Source organism: Manduca sexta, chromosome 27 (genome assembly GCF_014839805.1).
Source record: "Manduca sexta isolate Smith_Timp_Sample1 chromosome 27, JHU_Msex_v1.0, whole genome shotgun sequence".
NCBI classification, from domain to species: Eukaryota; Metazoa; Arthropoda; class Insecta; order Lepidoptera; family Sphingidae; genus Manduca; species Manduca sexta.
In genome coordinates, this window is record NC_051141.1 from 5,620,723 (window position 1) to 5,637,720 (window position 16,998).

General features: G+C 33.5%; 1 protein-coding gene across 1 annotated transcript in view; it reads right to left on the reverse strand.

Annotated features, from left to right (window-relative positions):
• LOC115448606 overlaps positions 1-16,998 on the reverse strand; it is a 160,978-nt gene that overhangs the window by 6,320 nt on the left and 137,660 nt on the right. The window contains exon 9 of the mRNA XM_037444047.1: positions 16,023-16,145. Within this exon, the coding sequence (XP_037299944.1) occupies positions 16,023-16,145 (123 nt within the window). The remainder of the gene's footprint in view (positions 1-16,022; positions 16,146-16,998) is intronic.

A 16,998-nucleotide genomic window follows, 5' to 3' on the forward strand; every position in this document is an offset into this window, starting at 1 on the left:
GAAGTTTGCAGTATTTTGACACTAAACTGACCATTCTTGAAATGATTTAAATAGTTGTAAGCTAAATGAAAGTTCATATTTGTAGATGTCTCTGAAAATCGAACAACAAATACTTATTTTCACTACATTTGCCAACATGTAGTCATCAATCTGCGTATTTAGGTGTTTATCTGCAGGTCTATAACATTGTGATTGATATTACTTTCCGAACAGATTCTATTTTTCAATAAATAATTTACATATCAATACATGAAAAAAAATATTATACACCATTTTTTGCAAGCACATCGCGCGGAGCATAACATTTAGTATATATTATTTGTTAAATATTAAAAAAAAACAAAATCCATATCATATCGGATGCTGTACTACCGTATTGTTTTATTGTATTGAATGTTGTAATATTATGTGTTTTTGGTGTATCTTATTATAAATTAATATAAATGAAGCACAAAGACGATCAGAAACCTTTAAACTTTAATTAATTAATTGCGGTTAAATTTCGTCGACTGGACGAGTACTAGCACATATTAATGTAATTAAGCAGTATCTTTTTAGGCTCGGGTAGGGGAAAAAATTAGAGTGAGAGTCAGAGTTTCATTTGCATAGATATACTCAACCAGAACAGAAGGTGCAGACACAGAGTCCAAGAGGCTGACAGCTTACTATTTCGTTCATCAGTCATGGTGCACTGTGACATATAATGGTCATAGTATACCACGGTCTTCCTAAAGGCGCTAGTGTTTGGAATAAAAGGCGCCGAGGCTACAATTATGATGTGGTTGTGGATTAAACGTCTATTTTGACCCCGTTAAATTCTATAAATAACAAAAATAATGAAATTCACATCGGTCCTCATTATTAAGTATCATTCTTGAATATTCTGTATTTTCTACATCTCTGGAATAGACGATCATAAATTCCGGTTAAACTTTAATAGCCATTAGCCGCACAGTTTACATCTGCTGCAATTTATTTACGGTCGTAGCCGATCCTTTAATATTCTTTCTTGCAATGGAGAAATTAAATCATAACTTATCTTTCTATTTCTATTTATTGGACGAGTATCCCTTTGTGGTAACGCTGCTAATTAGGGATAGGTAATATCGACTTTCTCGATATCAAATTGAAATATATATACGATTTGTATCATTCACTCCTACTGCTAATATCCCTCATGAATAAGAATAACACCGATCCTAAATCGTATAAATTAATGTGCATTCTTTTACTAGATGAAATCGTCAAAATAAATGATTTCGTAAATACATTATACTGATGTATTCTTAAAATTATCTCAAAATAACAGTAGAAAAGTAGTAGTAGAAAAAAAATATTTTTATGTTGTAGGCAGGTAATTTTCAGCGAAAAAGTTATAGTTACATGAATGGAATCTCTGATTTATATCGAAATTGAATATACTGGTCTATATTTTGATTGCGGTTTCCTTTCGGAAATGAAATTAAGGCTAGATTCTGAGAATTGAAAAGTCTGTTGGCTGGTTACTGAAAGTTCCGTCAAAATTGAAGGTCAGTGCGAAAAACAATCAAGGTAGAATGTTTTTAAAACGCTAGTTTTAATTTTAAATAGGATCATTATCTCAAAATCACAGTCGCTTCATTTTATTTATAAAACACAATAGTCTTTATAAATCAGCGAATTATTATTAGTATCTTCCTCTATAAAACAAAGCGTAGATATTTTTTCTATGTTTCTCTATTAACAGTACGTATTTATTCACAAAACCTAATGCTTTTTATTAAAGTGTTCATGGGTGAGGTATTTTCAGCAAAATCGACTGAGTCAAAATTGATTACCATATCTTAAGTAACAAACATGTTTAGTATTTAGTAGTCTAAATACTAAACATGTTTTGTCTTACAGACCTCATCTACATTACTTACGGTGATTTTAATATATTATGCTAAATTAAAAGTTTGTAATGGCTCGGCTCGATTCGCAGGTTTGAAAATATTTTGTGTAACTGTAAGTATATTGCGATTTGCTAGCGAACTTGATATTCCTTTTTTGGTTACGCAGAGAAAATGTATTTAGAACTGTTTATTATACTCATTGCCTTTTCCGTTTAACAGTGTGCATCTAAATGATTTCAAAGTCCATTCGAACAGTTGGTACGTTTTTTTATAATTTAAACTGGTAGAGATATGATATATGCATTATTTACAAGTTGTACCGTATGTTTAAGGAACATTGTAGCCAGTGTAACTACTGGACATAATAAGACTTAACATCTCACGCCTCAGGATGGCAAGCGCAGTGAAATACCAAACAATACTTAATAATTCAAGGTGTTGGATGGTGTTTCTACTGTTTATAGGCGGTCGTATCGCTTACCATCAGGCGAACGGAAAGTTCATCTCGTCATTCAAAGAAATAAAAAAAAAAATCATATATGTTTGTCTACAACAAGGATGGCAACTTGACCGGCTTGTCGTTGCGTTTTGTATGACAATTACCCAGGGATCATCCGAAGACATCAGTAAACCTAACAATTATCTCCTTTCTCTATTGACCTTCGAACAACTTTCGGTTAGTTAGTGATAATTTATTTCCCAGTAGTATAGCATTATTCCTAACGTACACTAGGTCCAAATATATCTTAAATTTACTTGCGCCATAATATATATAACTATTGCGGCTAGGTTGTGTTTTCAAAAAAATATGTTACAAATAATTTCTTATATGCCTTACACACCTTATATAGGTAACTAGGAATATGCTATGCCCTCTGTACTATTTCAACTCGAGAACGTGAGTTGAATACTTATAACATATTTGTTGTTATATGTATATTTCCATTAGACTGATATGCTGAAGAATTCTCCAAAGATAGCCTTAAAAACACTAACACTCAAAAACACTACTGCTATGCTTAGAATCCTATGATTCAAGAAGTAAGTCTCATTTTAGGAACTAAACGACAATTAAATTACCGTAAAAACTAATGATTAACTCTTTCCCAGAATTAAGAAAGGCCATTGTTCATCACTACATAGTATAAAACAAAGTCGCTTTCTCTGTCCTTTTTTTTTTTTTTTTTTTCTTTTTATTTCCCAAAAAATATTTACATAGTAAGGTTTTGGTCCCCTGACACCCAAACTAGGTTAACCTGTATTTCGGGTGACAGTGTTCCTCCACAAGTATAACATTGGCTTAGGTAAATGACACAATTTGGGATTAATATCTATATGAATAACATTAATAGGTAAGGATTATTTTACATGTTTCAAGCTATTTAAACTGCTATGGAATTCTTAAACTGTGGTGTATGTGTCTGTCTGTGTGTGTGTGTGTGTGTGTGTGTGTGTGTGTGTGTGTGTGTGTGTGTGTGTGTGTGTGTGTGTGTGTGTGTGTGTGTGTGTGTGTGTGTGTGTGTGTGTGTGTGTGTGTGTGTGTGTGTGTGTGTGTGTGTGTGTGTGTGTGTGTGTGTGTGTGTATGTGTGTGTGTGTGTGTGTATGTGGTGTGATATATTGTAATTTAAGGAGAAGAGAAGAGATTTTCTATAGCATCATTTGTTTGTTCCATAAGCCATGGCTGTACTTTGTTTTTAGTTTGGTATTTGTTAAGTTTGTGAATTGAGAGAATTTTATTTATTTTATTATACAGTTTAGAGCTTAGGTAGTAGAACTGGTTTTTCATGAAGTTGGTTTGATGTATAATAGGAGGGAATACAATATCGGCTCGACGTTTTTCGGATCTTACTAATGGTTCACGGTGTTTTCTTAGTATACATTGAAGCACAAACAATTTTCTCACCGATAGGACTTTACAGTTATTGTAAAGTTCTGCAGTCGGGTAAGTGTACGGCTTACACAGCATAACTTTAAGGACGGCCCTTTGTGCTCTCTCTATTTTGAGTAAATAAGTCTTACGGGCACCACCCCATGCCGGCAAGCAATACACTAAGAGAGATTGACATAGTGCGTAGTATATTGACAAAAGTGTCTCTGTGTCAGCCGAAAAACGCAGTTTTCTAAAAATGTACATGAGCTTCCGGACTCTACTCACTAGGCTCTCTATATGAGCATGCCAATTTAAATGTTTATCAATTAGTATTCCTAAATATTTTATATGCGACGTCATTGATAATGAAGTACAAGAACAAGTGGGGTGTTGAGTGCGACCAGGACACGTGTGAACTTTAATTGTAATAGGGATGGTTGGTTGAGATTGACTACTTATGTAGAATGGAATTATCTTAGTTTTTTCTATATTTAATGTTAGAAGATTGTTTGTTAGCCATACTGCCACCGTATCCATTGCCGCCTGAGCAAAGCATTGCGTTTCTCTCCAGTTTTTGCCATGTATTAGGAGAGCTGTGTCATCAGCATAGGTAAATACCGTGGAGTTTGGGATGGACAAGCAGCAAAGATCGTTTATGTAGAGAAGGAATAAAGTCGGTCCCAAAATACTCCCCTGCGGAACTCCATATCCAATTTTGGCTCTATTGCTTATAACCTCGCCTAGTTTAATATGTTGATACCTATTCCTAAGATAGCTCGAAAAGATGTCGAGCGCAATACCACGTATACCAATACGCTCCATTTTGGATAAAAGGATAGGGATAGAGACAGTGTCAAAGGCTTTAGTTAAGTCTAAGAAAATTCCAAGACACTTCTGTTTATTATCCATAAGTTTGGCCAATTTTTCGGACAAGGCAAGAACGGCATCCTCTGTAGCAATACCGGCCCTGAAACCGAACTGGTTTTTAGATATTACGTTATTTGATCGAATAAAACTAAGTAAACGGCTGTTTAGGATCTTTTCCAGAATTTTAGACAACGATGGTAAAACCGATATTGGTCTGTAGTTGTTGACACTGTCCCTGTCACCCGCTTTATGTATAGGATGAACTAAAGCTATTTTGAGTGCATCGGGAAAGACGCCTGTGGAAATCGTAAGGTTACAGACGTGTGTGATAAATGGGGCTAAAGTCTTGGAAGCTAATTTCAAAATCTTAGTAGGGATACCGTCAATCCCAACTGCGGAGTCTGATTTTAGGCTTCCTATGATTTGCTCTACTTCAGTATTATCTGTTTCCAAAATACATATAGAACGGCAAAGTGAAGTTATGCTCGGGGTATTTGTTAAAGGTGTGCAGTGTTGCAATATTTTAGTGGCTAATTTGTTTCCTACACTTACAAAGAAATCATTAACAAAGTTTGCTGATTTATGTTGGCATGCATCAATGTTTAAAAGTTCTATAGGTGGTGAAGGAACTTGCTTGGTATGGGTTATAAGTTTTATGAAGTCCCAGGTCGCCTTAGGATCATTTTTTCGTTTCAGAAATTCTGATTTCTCGTAGTTAGTCTTAAGCTTACGCAATAGAGAATTACAAAAATTACGATACCTAGTGTATGTTATTTTTAAAACAGAATTATCTTTTTGTAATCTTAGCTTCTGATGCATTTTGTCTCTATTACGTATACATCTCAACAAACCTGGGGTTATCCATGGTTTTATGTTTCGATTTTTTCTTGAGACTTTTAAGACACGTGTGTGTTTGGCTATTATGTTTTTGAGCAAAGATATCAGAATGTTTGTTGCTACATTAGCGTCATTGGCTAGAAGTACCGGTGTAAAGTCTGAGTTTTTGATGTCTCTTTGAATACTGGTTATATCCATTGCTTTGACGTTACATGCTACTTTGTGTTTATGGCTATTTAAATTAAGATAGAATATTACAGGTAGATGGTCAGTGATATGTGTATCTATTACTATAGTGGTTGCTGACTGTTTGGTTCTTAAAAGCACATGGTCGAGGCAGTTGTTTAACCTTGTAGGATACTTGTGGGCTGGTAGAAGCCCATGAGAAGCTGTGAATGTAAGGTATTCGTAAGAATGTTTGTCATTGTTATTTGATTTGATATCAATGTTGATATCACCAACTAAGGCAAGATGTTCTATTTTTGAAAGAGATCGTAGAGTGTTATCGAGGCTCTTTTAAAGTTGTCAATATGTCTATGTGATGGGGATCTATAAATGGCCAAGATAGCTACGTTACTTTCGACTTTACATAGCAAGGAACTTGCATCAAATATTTTAGGTTCTGAAATTGAGCACTGTAATGAAGATTTTGTGTAGATAACTATACCGTCGTTTTGGTTAAGGTTATTTTTGGTAAAATGCTCATTGTAGCCATTTAATTTGGGAATTACAGGTAAATTATGTAGCCAACATTCTGTTAGTATTATGATGTCACATTCTGTTTTTAATGCCTGTAAAAATACTACAAGGTTGTCGAAATTTTTGTTAATGCTTCGAATATTTAGGTGCAGTGCTGATAATTGTTTTTGGTCTTTAGTTATAAACCTATGACTTTCGTTTAACGAGATTTTATATGACTTGGATACTTGAATAGCATCTAGGTCTAATCCAAGATTTTCTAACGTATTATTAGCCATTTTATAAGGTTATATAATAATTTAGGTTAAATGGATACACTGAGAATTGAAATGTTGCAATTAGTGGTAATTTTAAATATCTTCTCCATGCTTGTTTGTGTGATGTGTGTGACATTTTTAAATGTATGTGGTGCATTTTACGAATTGTGAATGTGGTTATGGAGTATGTGTGAGGTGTGTTTGAGGCTTTGATTGACAGCATCAGGGTAAGTGAAGTAGATTGTGTTTGATTAAGCATATGAGTTTCTTTGTGGCTGATACTTGTGAAATCTGAAATATAGTGAATTCCATAGTTACAATAAATTAATGTTAATTTTATGTATATAATATCGAATGAAAAGCAAGTTAGCGGGTAGAGAACAGTGTTGTACGATAAGAAGAATAGTCATTTAGGATTTGTGAGGCGAGTTAGACAGTTTTCCGAAAAAATATGAATCTGTTTCTCACCCTCAGTCTTGCGCAAAAATATTTTGTTATTTGTACACCAGCAAAATTTATAATCATGTAGCTTAGCAAATTCACGTGCGACGTAGTACAATTTCTTGACAGATGGCAGTAAATGCTCGCTTACATATATCGGTCGGTTTTCACACTTGAGACCAATTTGTGTGGAATTTAACTTCTCTTCTTTGACGCGATTTTTATTATAAAACCGTACAGAAGAGAGAAAGTTGTTTTTTACTGGAACTGATAAAAATTCTGCGATTATTGGCCTGTTCGTATTTGGTTTTCCTGGAAGCCTATATACGTCCCTTATAGCATTTGGTTGTAGGTCAATTTGCAGTTTCAATCCAATTTGTACTATAATTTGTGATAGGTCCTCTGTAGATTCTTTTTCCTTAAACGGTATATTCCTGATTTCAATGCTTGCCGAACGTGACCGAAGTTCCATGTCTTGCAGTTTAAATTCTAGATTTTCAAGGGCTTTTTTGTAAAAGGCTCGCTCCCTTTCTAGTTCGTCTATTCGATGCTGTACATCTTCAAATTTTGTATTAAAGAATTCTATAGACTTTTCAATTTCTGAGTTTGTCTTTTGAATTTGAAGAGATTGTGTTTTCAAATCAGCCATATCAGCCATGATTGTTTTTAAGGTTTTTGAGTGGTCAACCAGAACAGCCGTTTGCTCGTTTTTCCATGAAACTAACATTTCTTTTAGCTGTTCAATTTCATTTGATAGCAAGTATGGTTCTTCACGCCGAAGACGTTTTGCTCTAGAACTCGGATTCGGTCGATCCGTTGCACTTTCACTCTTTTGAATAGAAGCCGCATTAGGTTCCGAGTGAGTCTCACTTATGTTTCCTGACTGTTGAGGAGATCGTTGAACACGCGGCATTTTATTTGTATATGAATTGGCAAGAAATATGCAGTACCGTATGAATCGCTCTAATGAATGTAGGTCGCTATTTTGTTGCGCGCGAAGCAGATATTCGTAGCGCCAGCTCCACCGACAGGGCCACGGCGCAGGCGGCGGCGGTTCAAATCACGCTTCCGAATTCCAACAAATTATAATTTATTTGATATTTCCATAAGAGAAATTATAATTATTGAAGCGACTCACATAAATTAGTTGTCCTGCTCTAGACACTCCCAGTGGGCGGGGTCCACAAATATAAACCCCGCGTGAGTGACAAGGAATTGAGATTTCGATGCTTCACCAATAAGACACAGCAGAATAATGTCCCTTTGTATGCTTAAATCTTTAAAACTACGCAACGGATTTTGATGCGGTTTTTTTAATAGATAGAGTGATTCAAGAGGAAGGTTTATATGTATAATAACATCCATTAAATAGTGGAGAAATACTGTTATTTTGTTATGTTATACCCGTGCGAAGCCAGAGTGGGCCGCTATGTTTTTATATACAACGTTCACAGTTTTTCTGTAGTGTATTTAGTATCAGTATTGCACCCGTGCGAAGCCGGGGCGGGTCGCTAGTCCTATATATAAGTGGAGTTAGACAAGTCGTTAATATCTACATATAGATATGTCTGTCTCGCCGGCCATATCCAAAAACTGGAAAAAGTACTTAGTAAAAGAATAATCGAATTTCTGGAGTCATATTGTAATCTGATCCTAACCAGTACGGCTTTAGATCAGATAAAGTACTGAAGATACTGTAGCTGCCTTAGTTGACGTCAAGATAAAGTAAATAGAGGATAAAATGTCCTGCATAGGCCTTTTTAGACCTGACTAAGGCTTTCGACGCCGTCTCTATCCCACTCGTACTAAGAAAAATTTAAAATATATATAAGGATAATAGCTTGAGGTGTCTAGGTTCTACGTGTTATATAATCAGTGAGTTACCAGACTGTCAGTTAATCAAATATTGTGCTGAATTTCGGACCGCTTCACTTGCTTATGGAATATTCATAGGCTCGATCGACACGGAAATACGTTTGGCGGTTTGTAGGTCGTGCACCAGTTGCATTTCCGCCTATCTGTATGGTATGTATACGTAAATTTCCTTTTTTATAATGGAATACTAACAAATACTTAAAATACACATAAAATCTCCTTAGTGTGCTCGCTATAAATTCACAATTTATGTTCTCCTCCCATTATATTCCATTAGAAACTTGAATACAGCTTCAGTTTAACCTCAGATTTAGTACAATTTTCCCAACGAAACATTAAACGCATTGCAGCGTACAAAATGGAACACATTTTTCTAAGAGAAGCCCGATTTTATCAAACCATTTTCCTATCCAAGAATGTAAGGATGTACAGCCTGATTCTTATATTCATGGCTTTGTAAACGTTATCTATTGAGATCATACATATTTGGACGTGATTTATTTTGCTCTCTCGTATCACAATAGGCGTAAATCGGCCGTGGTAACTAACAAACTGCGCAAGAATGTGATAAAATTGTGTTTTGTTCTTTTGTACATTTCGTTATAATGGGGACTAGTATTTGATTCAGGAGTTCAGCATTTTCTTACATACTAACTTACTATATACATTATTTTCTTATCGCAACGTTAACAATATTTGGCAGAGAAATCACAAATACATATATTAGAAATTGCCGTACATTTAGTACATATTATAATATCGCTGTATTAGTGGTTATGCTTATATCTCAAGGACAATCCATGTACAAATATTAACTTTCGACGATGAACTAAAAATATCATTTTATTGATTTATTTATACTTACTTTACTGTACCTTATATACAGAGAAGTATATACTTAAAACCAAAGACACTGTCTACCATTCGAAATTACTGTGGTGCCAACATAAACGTTTATAAATTTTATAACTTATGGGTATAACATTATTAAATAATACTTATGGATAGAAAGTAGATATGTAGGACGCGCTACTACCTAACATGATTTTTTTTATAACGAGACCCTACGCTTGCTAACCTGGCAGCGGCCGGCTTATATAGACACACCGGACTTTTGAGTGAGCGCTTTAAGCGCACGCAACCTTCGAAAATTAAGCGACCATGCTGAGGGCAACCCAGTAACGGGTTACGAACCTCGGCTCAGAACGGTCACTGGAAGACGATGGGGCATCAACGATTATGGATAAACCTAACGTCCATTTATTTTTAATTGACAGTGAAAATTAACTCGTCAAAGTAATATCGTACCAAAGTTATATTAAGTAATATTGTAAGTTTAGTTGGATTTAGAGCTTAGTTGTAATTGGACGTTACTTTGATGTGGTTTGCTGTTTGTCGGCCACAGCTGCGTCTGCATATGCTTATTCCAGTGTTAATCAATGTTTTGTTCCTTTCACTCATGTAGATGAGTGATAGTTGTGATTAGTTGACACATTAAATCGTAAAGTTTATTTGTTGGAAATATAATAAATTCATGTTATTCACAGCAGCACCATTAGTATAGAAACAAGCATAAAATGCTATGGAAAACGTCGAAAAAAAATACAGTTATTTGGCGAGTTATTTTCTAATACACGTCCATCCCGTTTCACTCAGTCACAGTACACGCTAAAGATACTAATGGGCTTGTTAGTGATTTAGGAATAAGAGATAATTGATGGATGCAAGTAGACCATTTAATTATTATTTACTTCCGATAATAATAATAATATCAGCCCTGTATTATATACTATCCCACTGTTGGGCACGGGCCTCCTCTGAGAGGAACTAGGCCTTAGTCTACCACGCTGGCCTAGTGCGGATTGGTAGACTACACACACCTGTGTACTTTTTATAAAGAACTTCTCAAGGTGTGCAGGTTTCCTCACGAATCGATGTTTTCTTTCACCGATAAAGCAAGCGATAATTCACAAAGAATACAGACATAATTTTAAAAAAGTCAGAGGTGTGTGCCCTTGGGTTTCGAACCTGTGGAAATTCGTTTCGCCAGTCCGTTCCACAACTAACTAAACTTGTTTTACTTCCGATTCATGATTTTAATAAAACGAAGCCCATATTCTGTAATTATAGTCTAGCCATTGAAAACTAAATGAAAATGCGTCCTAAGTTTCGGAGATGTGTGCTACTAAAGAGACAAAAGAATTACAAAAATCGTTGTTTTGGGTTCTTCTATAGTCATCGCCTTTTTATTACTTTTCTTCTGATGTACAGACACACCGGTTTCTGGAGTTTTATTATTATAGATTTACCTACCAACAAAATGTTTTTGGTTCCTAATTAACTTAAGTTTTAAATATGGAGCAAAGAAAATAATGTCTAAAATATTTCATTAATAATTTTTAATTACTATTCCAATTAAGCCAGCTTATTAATTTTGTTAAAATTGTATTTGCAAATAAATTATACTTTCTAATTAGTTCTAACAATAACGAAAAAGCCTAACAAATATATCGAATTAATATTATTTGTCATCGTGTTTGAACAAAGCATTGTATCACCTCGTCGAATTTCTTAGGTGTATAAAAATATTAATGAAAATAAATGCGAAGTATTTTTGATCCGCAATTTAAATAGTTAATTACAATTTTAAAATCTCGTTAATGTGTACAAAATGTCTATTGATCTCTGTTATGTCGTCAGCAATAATACAAATATGAGTGTGTCGTCAACATTTGGTGTTTCGCCAAAACGTCAACAAAGTGATTGCGTCCACGACATCTGATACTTTAGCAAAGTGTTTCTTGAATAGCGCTGATCGATGATCACTATTTTCGTACGTTACAATTTCATCTAATGTGAGATCTATCGATTTCACACTTAGGGCACATTTATCTACTTTTTGCAAAGTTACTGTGACCTAGTTTGAACGCCGCGGTGATACCCCAGTTCTAAACAATTCCTATATTTAACTACACTCGGACTAAGCCATTATTTTCGATAAGGGTTGATTATTGTGTATAAAAATATGGCTCCGTACCCGTTGATGCAGAATATATTCGTAAAGTATTTATGGTTTTGGTTGAGTAGATAAGTAATATGCGGATTAAGGTAAAAATGCCTTAAATTGGAATCACTAACACGTTTGGTACACATATATGAATGAAGATAAATTTTGTACTCAGGAAATTTACTCTTGTGGCCTTTTACAGAAAGCTTATGCCGATTATATCACATCGCTATTCCTGGTGCGTGTTGCATTTTTTCATTTAGCTCTCATGTTAATACTCCCTCACTTCTTATAAATATTTATAAATACATAAATGTTTGAGTATACGTCCACTTAATTGATTTAATTTATTAACATGAACTGACGAAAAAAACAACAACCCTCACGCAAGGCGCTCGATGGCACTCCGACACTGACCTTTTCTTATAAAACTGTTAACAAGAACAATTACTGCTAAATGTTTAATCAATTCGAACGTAAGTTGAGGGTTTAAATAATATATTAGTTTGGACTTCGATTCATTTACGAATCTAACTACATTTCGTGAAAGTCGGGTATTACTAACCTAATGAAACACTTACAAATGACAACCAAATATTTAATTATGGACCAGATCTATTTTTAGAATATTACAAGATTTTCTTTACGTTACACCCAATATGAGTGGATTTATTTTTATATTATGTTAAGCTAAACTAATGAATTCTTTATTTCCAAGAATGATGTTATTTTGATCATCTTATTTACGTTACAAATCCTTAAATAAATAATTATACAATTTTTTAAACACGATTTTTTAATCTAACAGGTAGTTCATATTTACATTGTAAGTAGCGTCGATGTCAGATATATTTTAAATGTCATTGTTCTAACCAGATACCCGTTAATTGAGGTTAGAGGTTAACCGATTTTCTCAATAACCTTTTCATTTGGTTAAGTCTGATACTCATTAGGGTTAATCGTTATAATACACTGCTGATCAAACCAAATGAATAATGGAAGAGTAATATTTTGGATGTAAAAAATTACCGTGTTTTTTTAACTAACCCCAAAAAATAACACTGATTATTCAACAGTTTTAAAGATTTCGTTTAAATGGTATCCTTTTCGGTCTCTGTTTCCAACTTCTAACTGTTGGGTAAGTTGCCCGTAAATAAAAATTGTTTTTGTTTTAATGGCTGCTATTGCCAACTTTCTTTTGTATTTTTCACGTTTTCTCGTTCTTTTGTTCGTTTAGTTATATAAAGGGTATTGGCAATGAGGAAAATCGTGAAAGATTGTATAAATACTTGTTTTATTTACGTTTTCGTGATGAGTGTTAATCATACCGTTTATGATGTTCAATTCGAACGCGCGATAAGGTAGTGACCGTGATGACTATCTACTAATTCTATAAAAAAAAATTAGGTGCATGATCGATTGACTATCACAAACATTCCATTAAACAGAGACAATTCTTGTTTGAAGAATATAATAAGAAACGAAAAAACCTCTAGCAATTTCAATTCATATTCTTGTAATTGACCGAAATACTTGAAACAATACAAATAAAACAGACATAAAATATATGAATGAATGAATGATAAGTGCAGCACTTAGACTTATTTAACTTTTAGGCTCTTGCTTCAATTTTCTGACAGGAATTCCAAAAACGAAACGTTATGAAACAGAAAGTATAGGCATTTTCATAGAGTTCAGTCTCCGATAAGTCTTCTGACATTACAAGACAACAGAAAAACCAATATACGTTTGTTGTTATCGAAATGTCACCGCTAATGATGCAATCTATTCTGCTCATTCAAGCTCTGTTAGAACGGCTTCAATAACTAAATTATTTTTATAATTCGCTTTTAACGAATGCGATTGTTACAGCGACATTACTTTACATTATTATAGAATTCAACCAAACAAATGCTTGGCCATAAATCAATGTCAATATTTTCTCGTAGAAAAGATCTAAATGTATTGTAAATATACAGAAACACCTGCTGTGCATCATCGGCTTGTAACTTATCTCTCTCAACAATTTATTTAAATATTAACAAAATTCTTTCCCTTTCTACGCTTTAATTATATTTTATTCAGTACCAATAATACATCAATATTTTAGGCCAAGACTCCTATATGTTACAAAAGACACGTGGAGGAGCCAAAATTAGCTCCTTTAATTTCGAAAGAACGGTAGATAATTTTAGACTAAATTTATTTTTGTATGTTTCTTTTTATTGCTATCCAAGTAAGATACGTATTGCTTATCTGATGGCTTCTGTGATCTACAAACAATGTATTAGGCCCTAAGTTGGAATGATAATATAATAGTATAGGCATTTCTTTCTCATCAATATTAAATATTATTATGATTGATATAAAACATTGTGTATAATAATTAACTATGCATACCTAATAAGTGGTTTCCTAGACATAAACGAAAAGTTATCAGGAATCGAAGATATTAACTCAGTAGTCGTTGTATAAAGAGGTACCTAACAATAATGCAAATCCAATTTTCCATAACATTGGAACAAATATTTTAACGTAGCAATCAACATAGACATAATCATTGAAGCGTGTAATGAACGTAATAATTTCTCTTGTTTGTGTAACGTGCAGGCAAATATAATAACAAAATTAGATATTTGAATAAAGTTGGCAGTGCAAAGAAACAGATGCGCTTATATTGTGTAATTAATGACAATTAGCGTTGGCTTCGTTAGTCGTTAGACCATTTGGGTAAAATCAACTTCGCGAACATATAATTGATGTTCATTGGTGATTAGAGATTGCACTGTTTAATTCATTTTTTAAAATTAAATCTCAATACAATTAAATATAATAAAATTTATAATAACTGAGCACCAAAAACGCAAATCGTATCTCCAACTACATATTAAACTCAGGGGGCACGTAAAATGATTTCATATTATGTATAACATTTTATCTACTCAAGCCAAAGAGATATTACTTTGGAACTTTAAAAAAAGGTTAATGTATCGAGCGTTAAGTTGTTAATGATTTTAAACTGCGTAACTTTTTTATCAAGATGGCCATCTATTTTTTTTAATGTCTAAAATACTTGGTGGTTTGTAATATTAGATCATGTCTTTCAATACATACACAATTATTTATTCAACACAGCCTTTATTGAAAGGCGCATAAATACCGAAAATGATTCACAAAAAAGGAATTTGAATAACAAAGGAAAGGTGTATGTTTTATTTTCATATTATTTACTTTATTATTTCCTTTAAATTAACACCTGTATAATGGCCAGTCTAGTGTCAGAATATTTTACCCTATGTTTTTTTATGTTTACTATTGATGTAACCATCTGAATACCAATGCATCATACAATATACGAGATTAAATTTTTGTATTAAGTTACTCTCAATACATTCTTAAATCACCGACAGCTGTCGGTGATTTAAGAATGTATTGTATAAGAATGTATTGTGAAGCTTCACATGCGATGTCCATAAGTAGTTAGTAGTTTTTAGTTGATTCGCACTTGCGACAAGGCACTCTTCTTTAGCTCTTCATTATATTTGTTTATCCGTGAACGGCAAAGTAAACAAATTGCTTTTGTTATAAAATGCAAAGCAGCTCAAAAAAAATGTCGACCAGTGGAATGGGTTTCGTACATTATCGCCACAATAGTGCTCGCATATACACTTGTTTCTTCAAATTTCATATAAAATGTCATATTAAGCACATATAATATTATAAAAGCTTGTACGCGATATTATTTATTACATTGCAATTAATATACATTTTGTATTAAATTCACATCGATTGAAATGACTACTAAAGTGGTAAGAAAAAACTCAATTTACATATTTATATAGTAAATATTCTTCTATCCATTTTTGAAAAAACAACAGCTTTAAATTACAGTCAAGCTGGGTATGTTATACTTAAAATGTCACTCTAAGATTGATTTCTTTTTACCCCTTAAGCACTACATTACAAAAGAGTACACTAAAAATCCGTCAGACAATATTGTGATTTTACACTGCATATAGTATTTTTAAATATTATAACAATAACGAATTAAATATTAAAAAGCTAATCCAAAAATCAGCACGAAGCCCACATCACGTGCTAAAGTATGACAAACGCAAAGGCAATTTTTATACCTAGGTATGGGGTTATTATAGATTAAACTAATTGACATATATAAACCTAAATATAATGTATAATAATATAATTTTGTAGTGAGTGTTAGTGTGAGCAAGGCGCCACGTACGCTAAGAGCTAAAGCTATATACACATTATCTATAAGTACCAAGAATCTTACCTGGTTTCTCCTGATTTTCGCTAGTATTTGGGGCCTCGATGGCCTCTTCGATGCAGCTCTGTTCATCAGGGAATTGCACGTGTTTCTTCACGGCGGACTTGGCGGCCTTCGACAGCACGGAAGCTGTTAAATACGTATAACATTAGACCCAAATATACCAGGAGTGAGTTTATTTGGGGTTGTTGAATAGCAGAATTATATATTATGATAACTATTTTTTCATATACATATGAGTTAAAATTGCATAAACACGGGGATATAGAGTGACATAATGGAAATATGGCCAAGTTCTTTAAATAAATAAAAAAGATCGATGCGACGATCAGCATTTAACCAATCAATTTACTTATTTGGTATCCATTTAAATTATATTATCTAGCGTGAGAAACATGACAAAACTCTATGAAAACAGTGTTTAGAGTTAAAAAAAAATCTGTGTACTAGGTTATAGATGCGAAATAGTCTTAAAGGTTAAAGTAAATTAAGGCCAACTTCGCAACCTTTTTGTGGCTTTTCGTGTTACTTATCGACTTATATTATTAATGGAATTAAGACATTACGACATTACACAATTTTCAAACTCTTAAATTTCAATGTTAATATCTCACCGCGAATAAGTTTGGATTTAGTGCAATATTCATAAAGCAAAATTTATTCCTGCATTATTGAACGATGTGAGGTTTCCTATAAATGAAACAAAGCAATGAAATAGGTGAACAGATATCACTTCTGTCACATTTATTATACAAGTGATTTTTGTTTGCTTTGAAAGATTAGACGAGCTTGCCGTTCGCCTGATGGTAAGCGATATGATCGCCCATAAACAGTAGAAACACCATCTAACACTTTGAATTAAAATGTATTCTTTGGGATTCCAGTGCGCTCGCTATTTAGACATGAGATATTAAGTCTTATTATGTCTATTAGTTACATTGGCTATGATGTCCTTCAAACTGAACCACAACAGTGATTACAT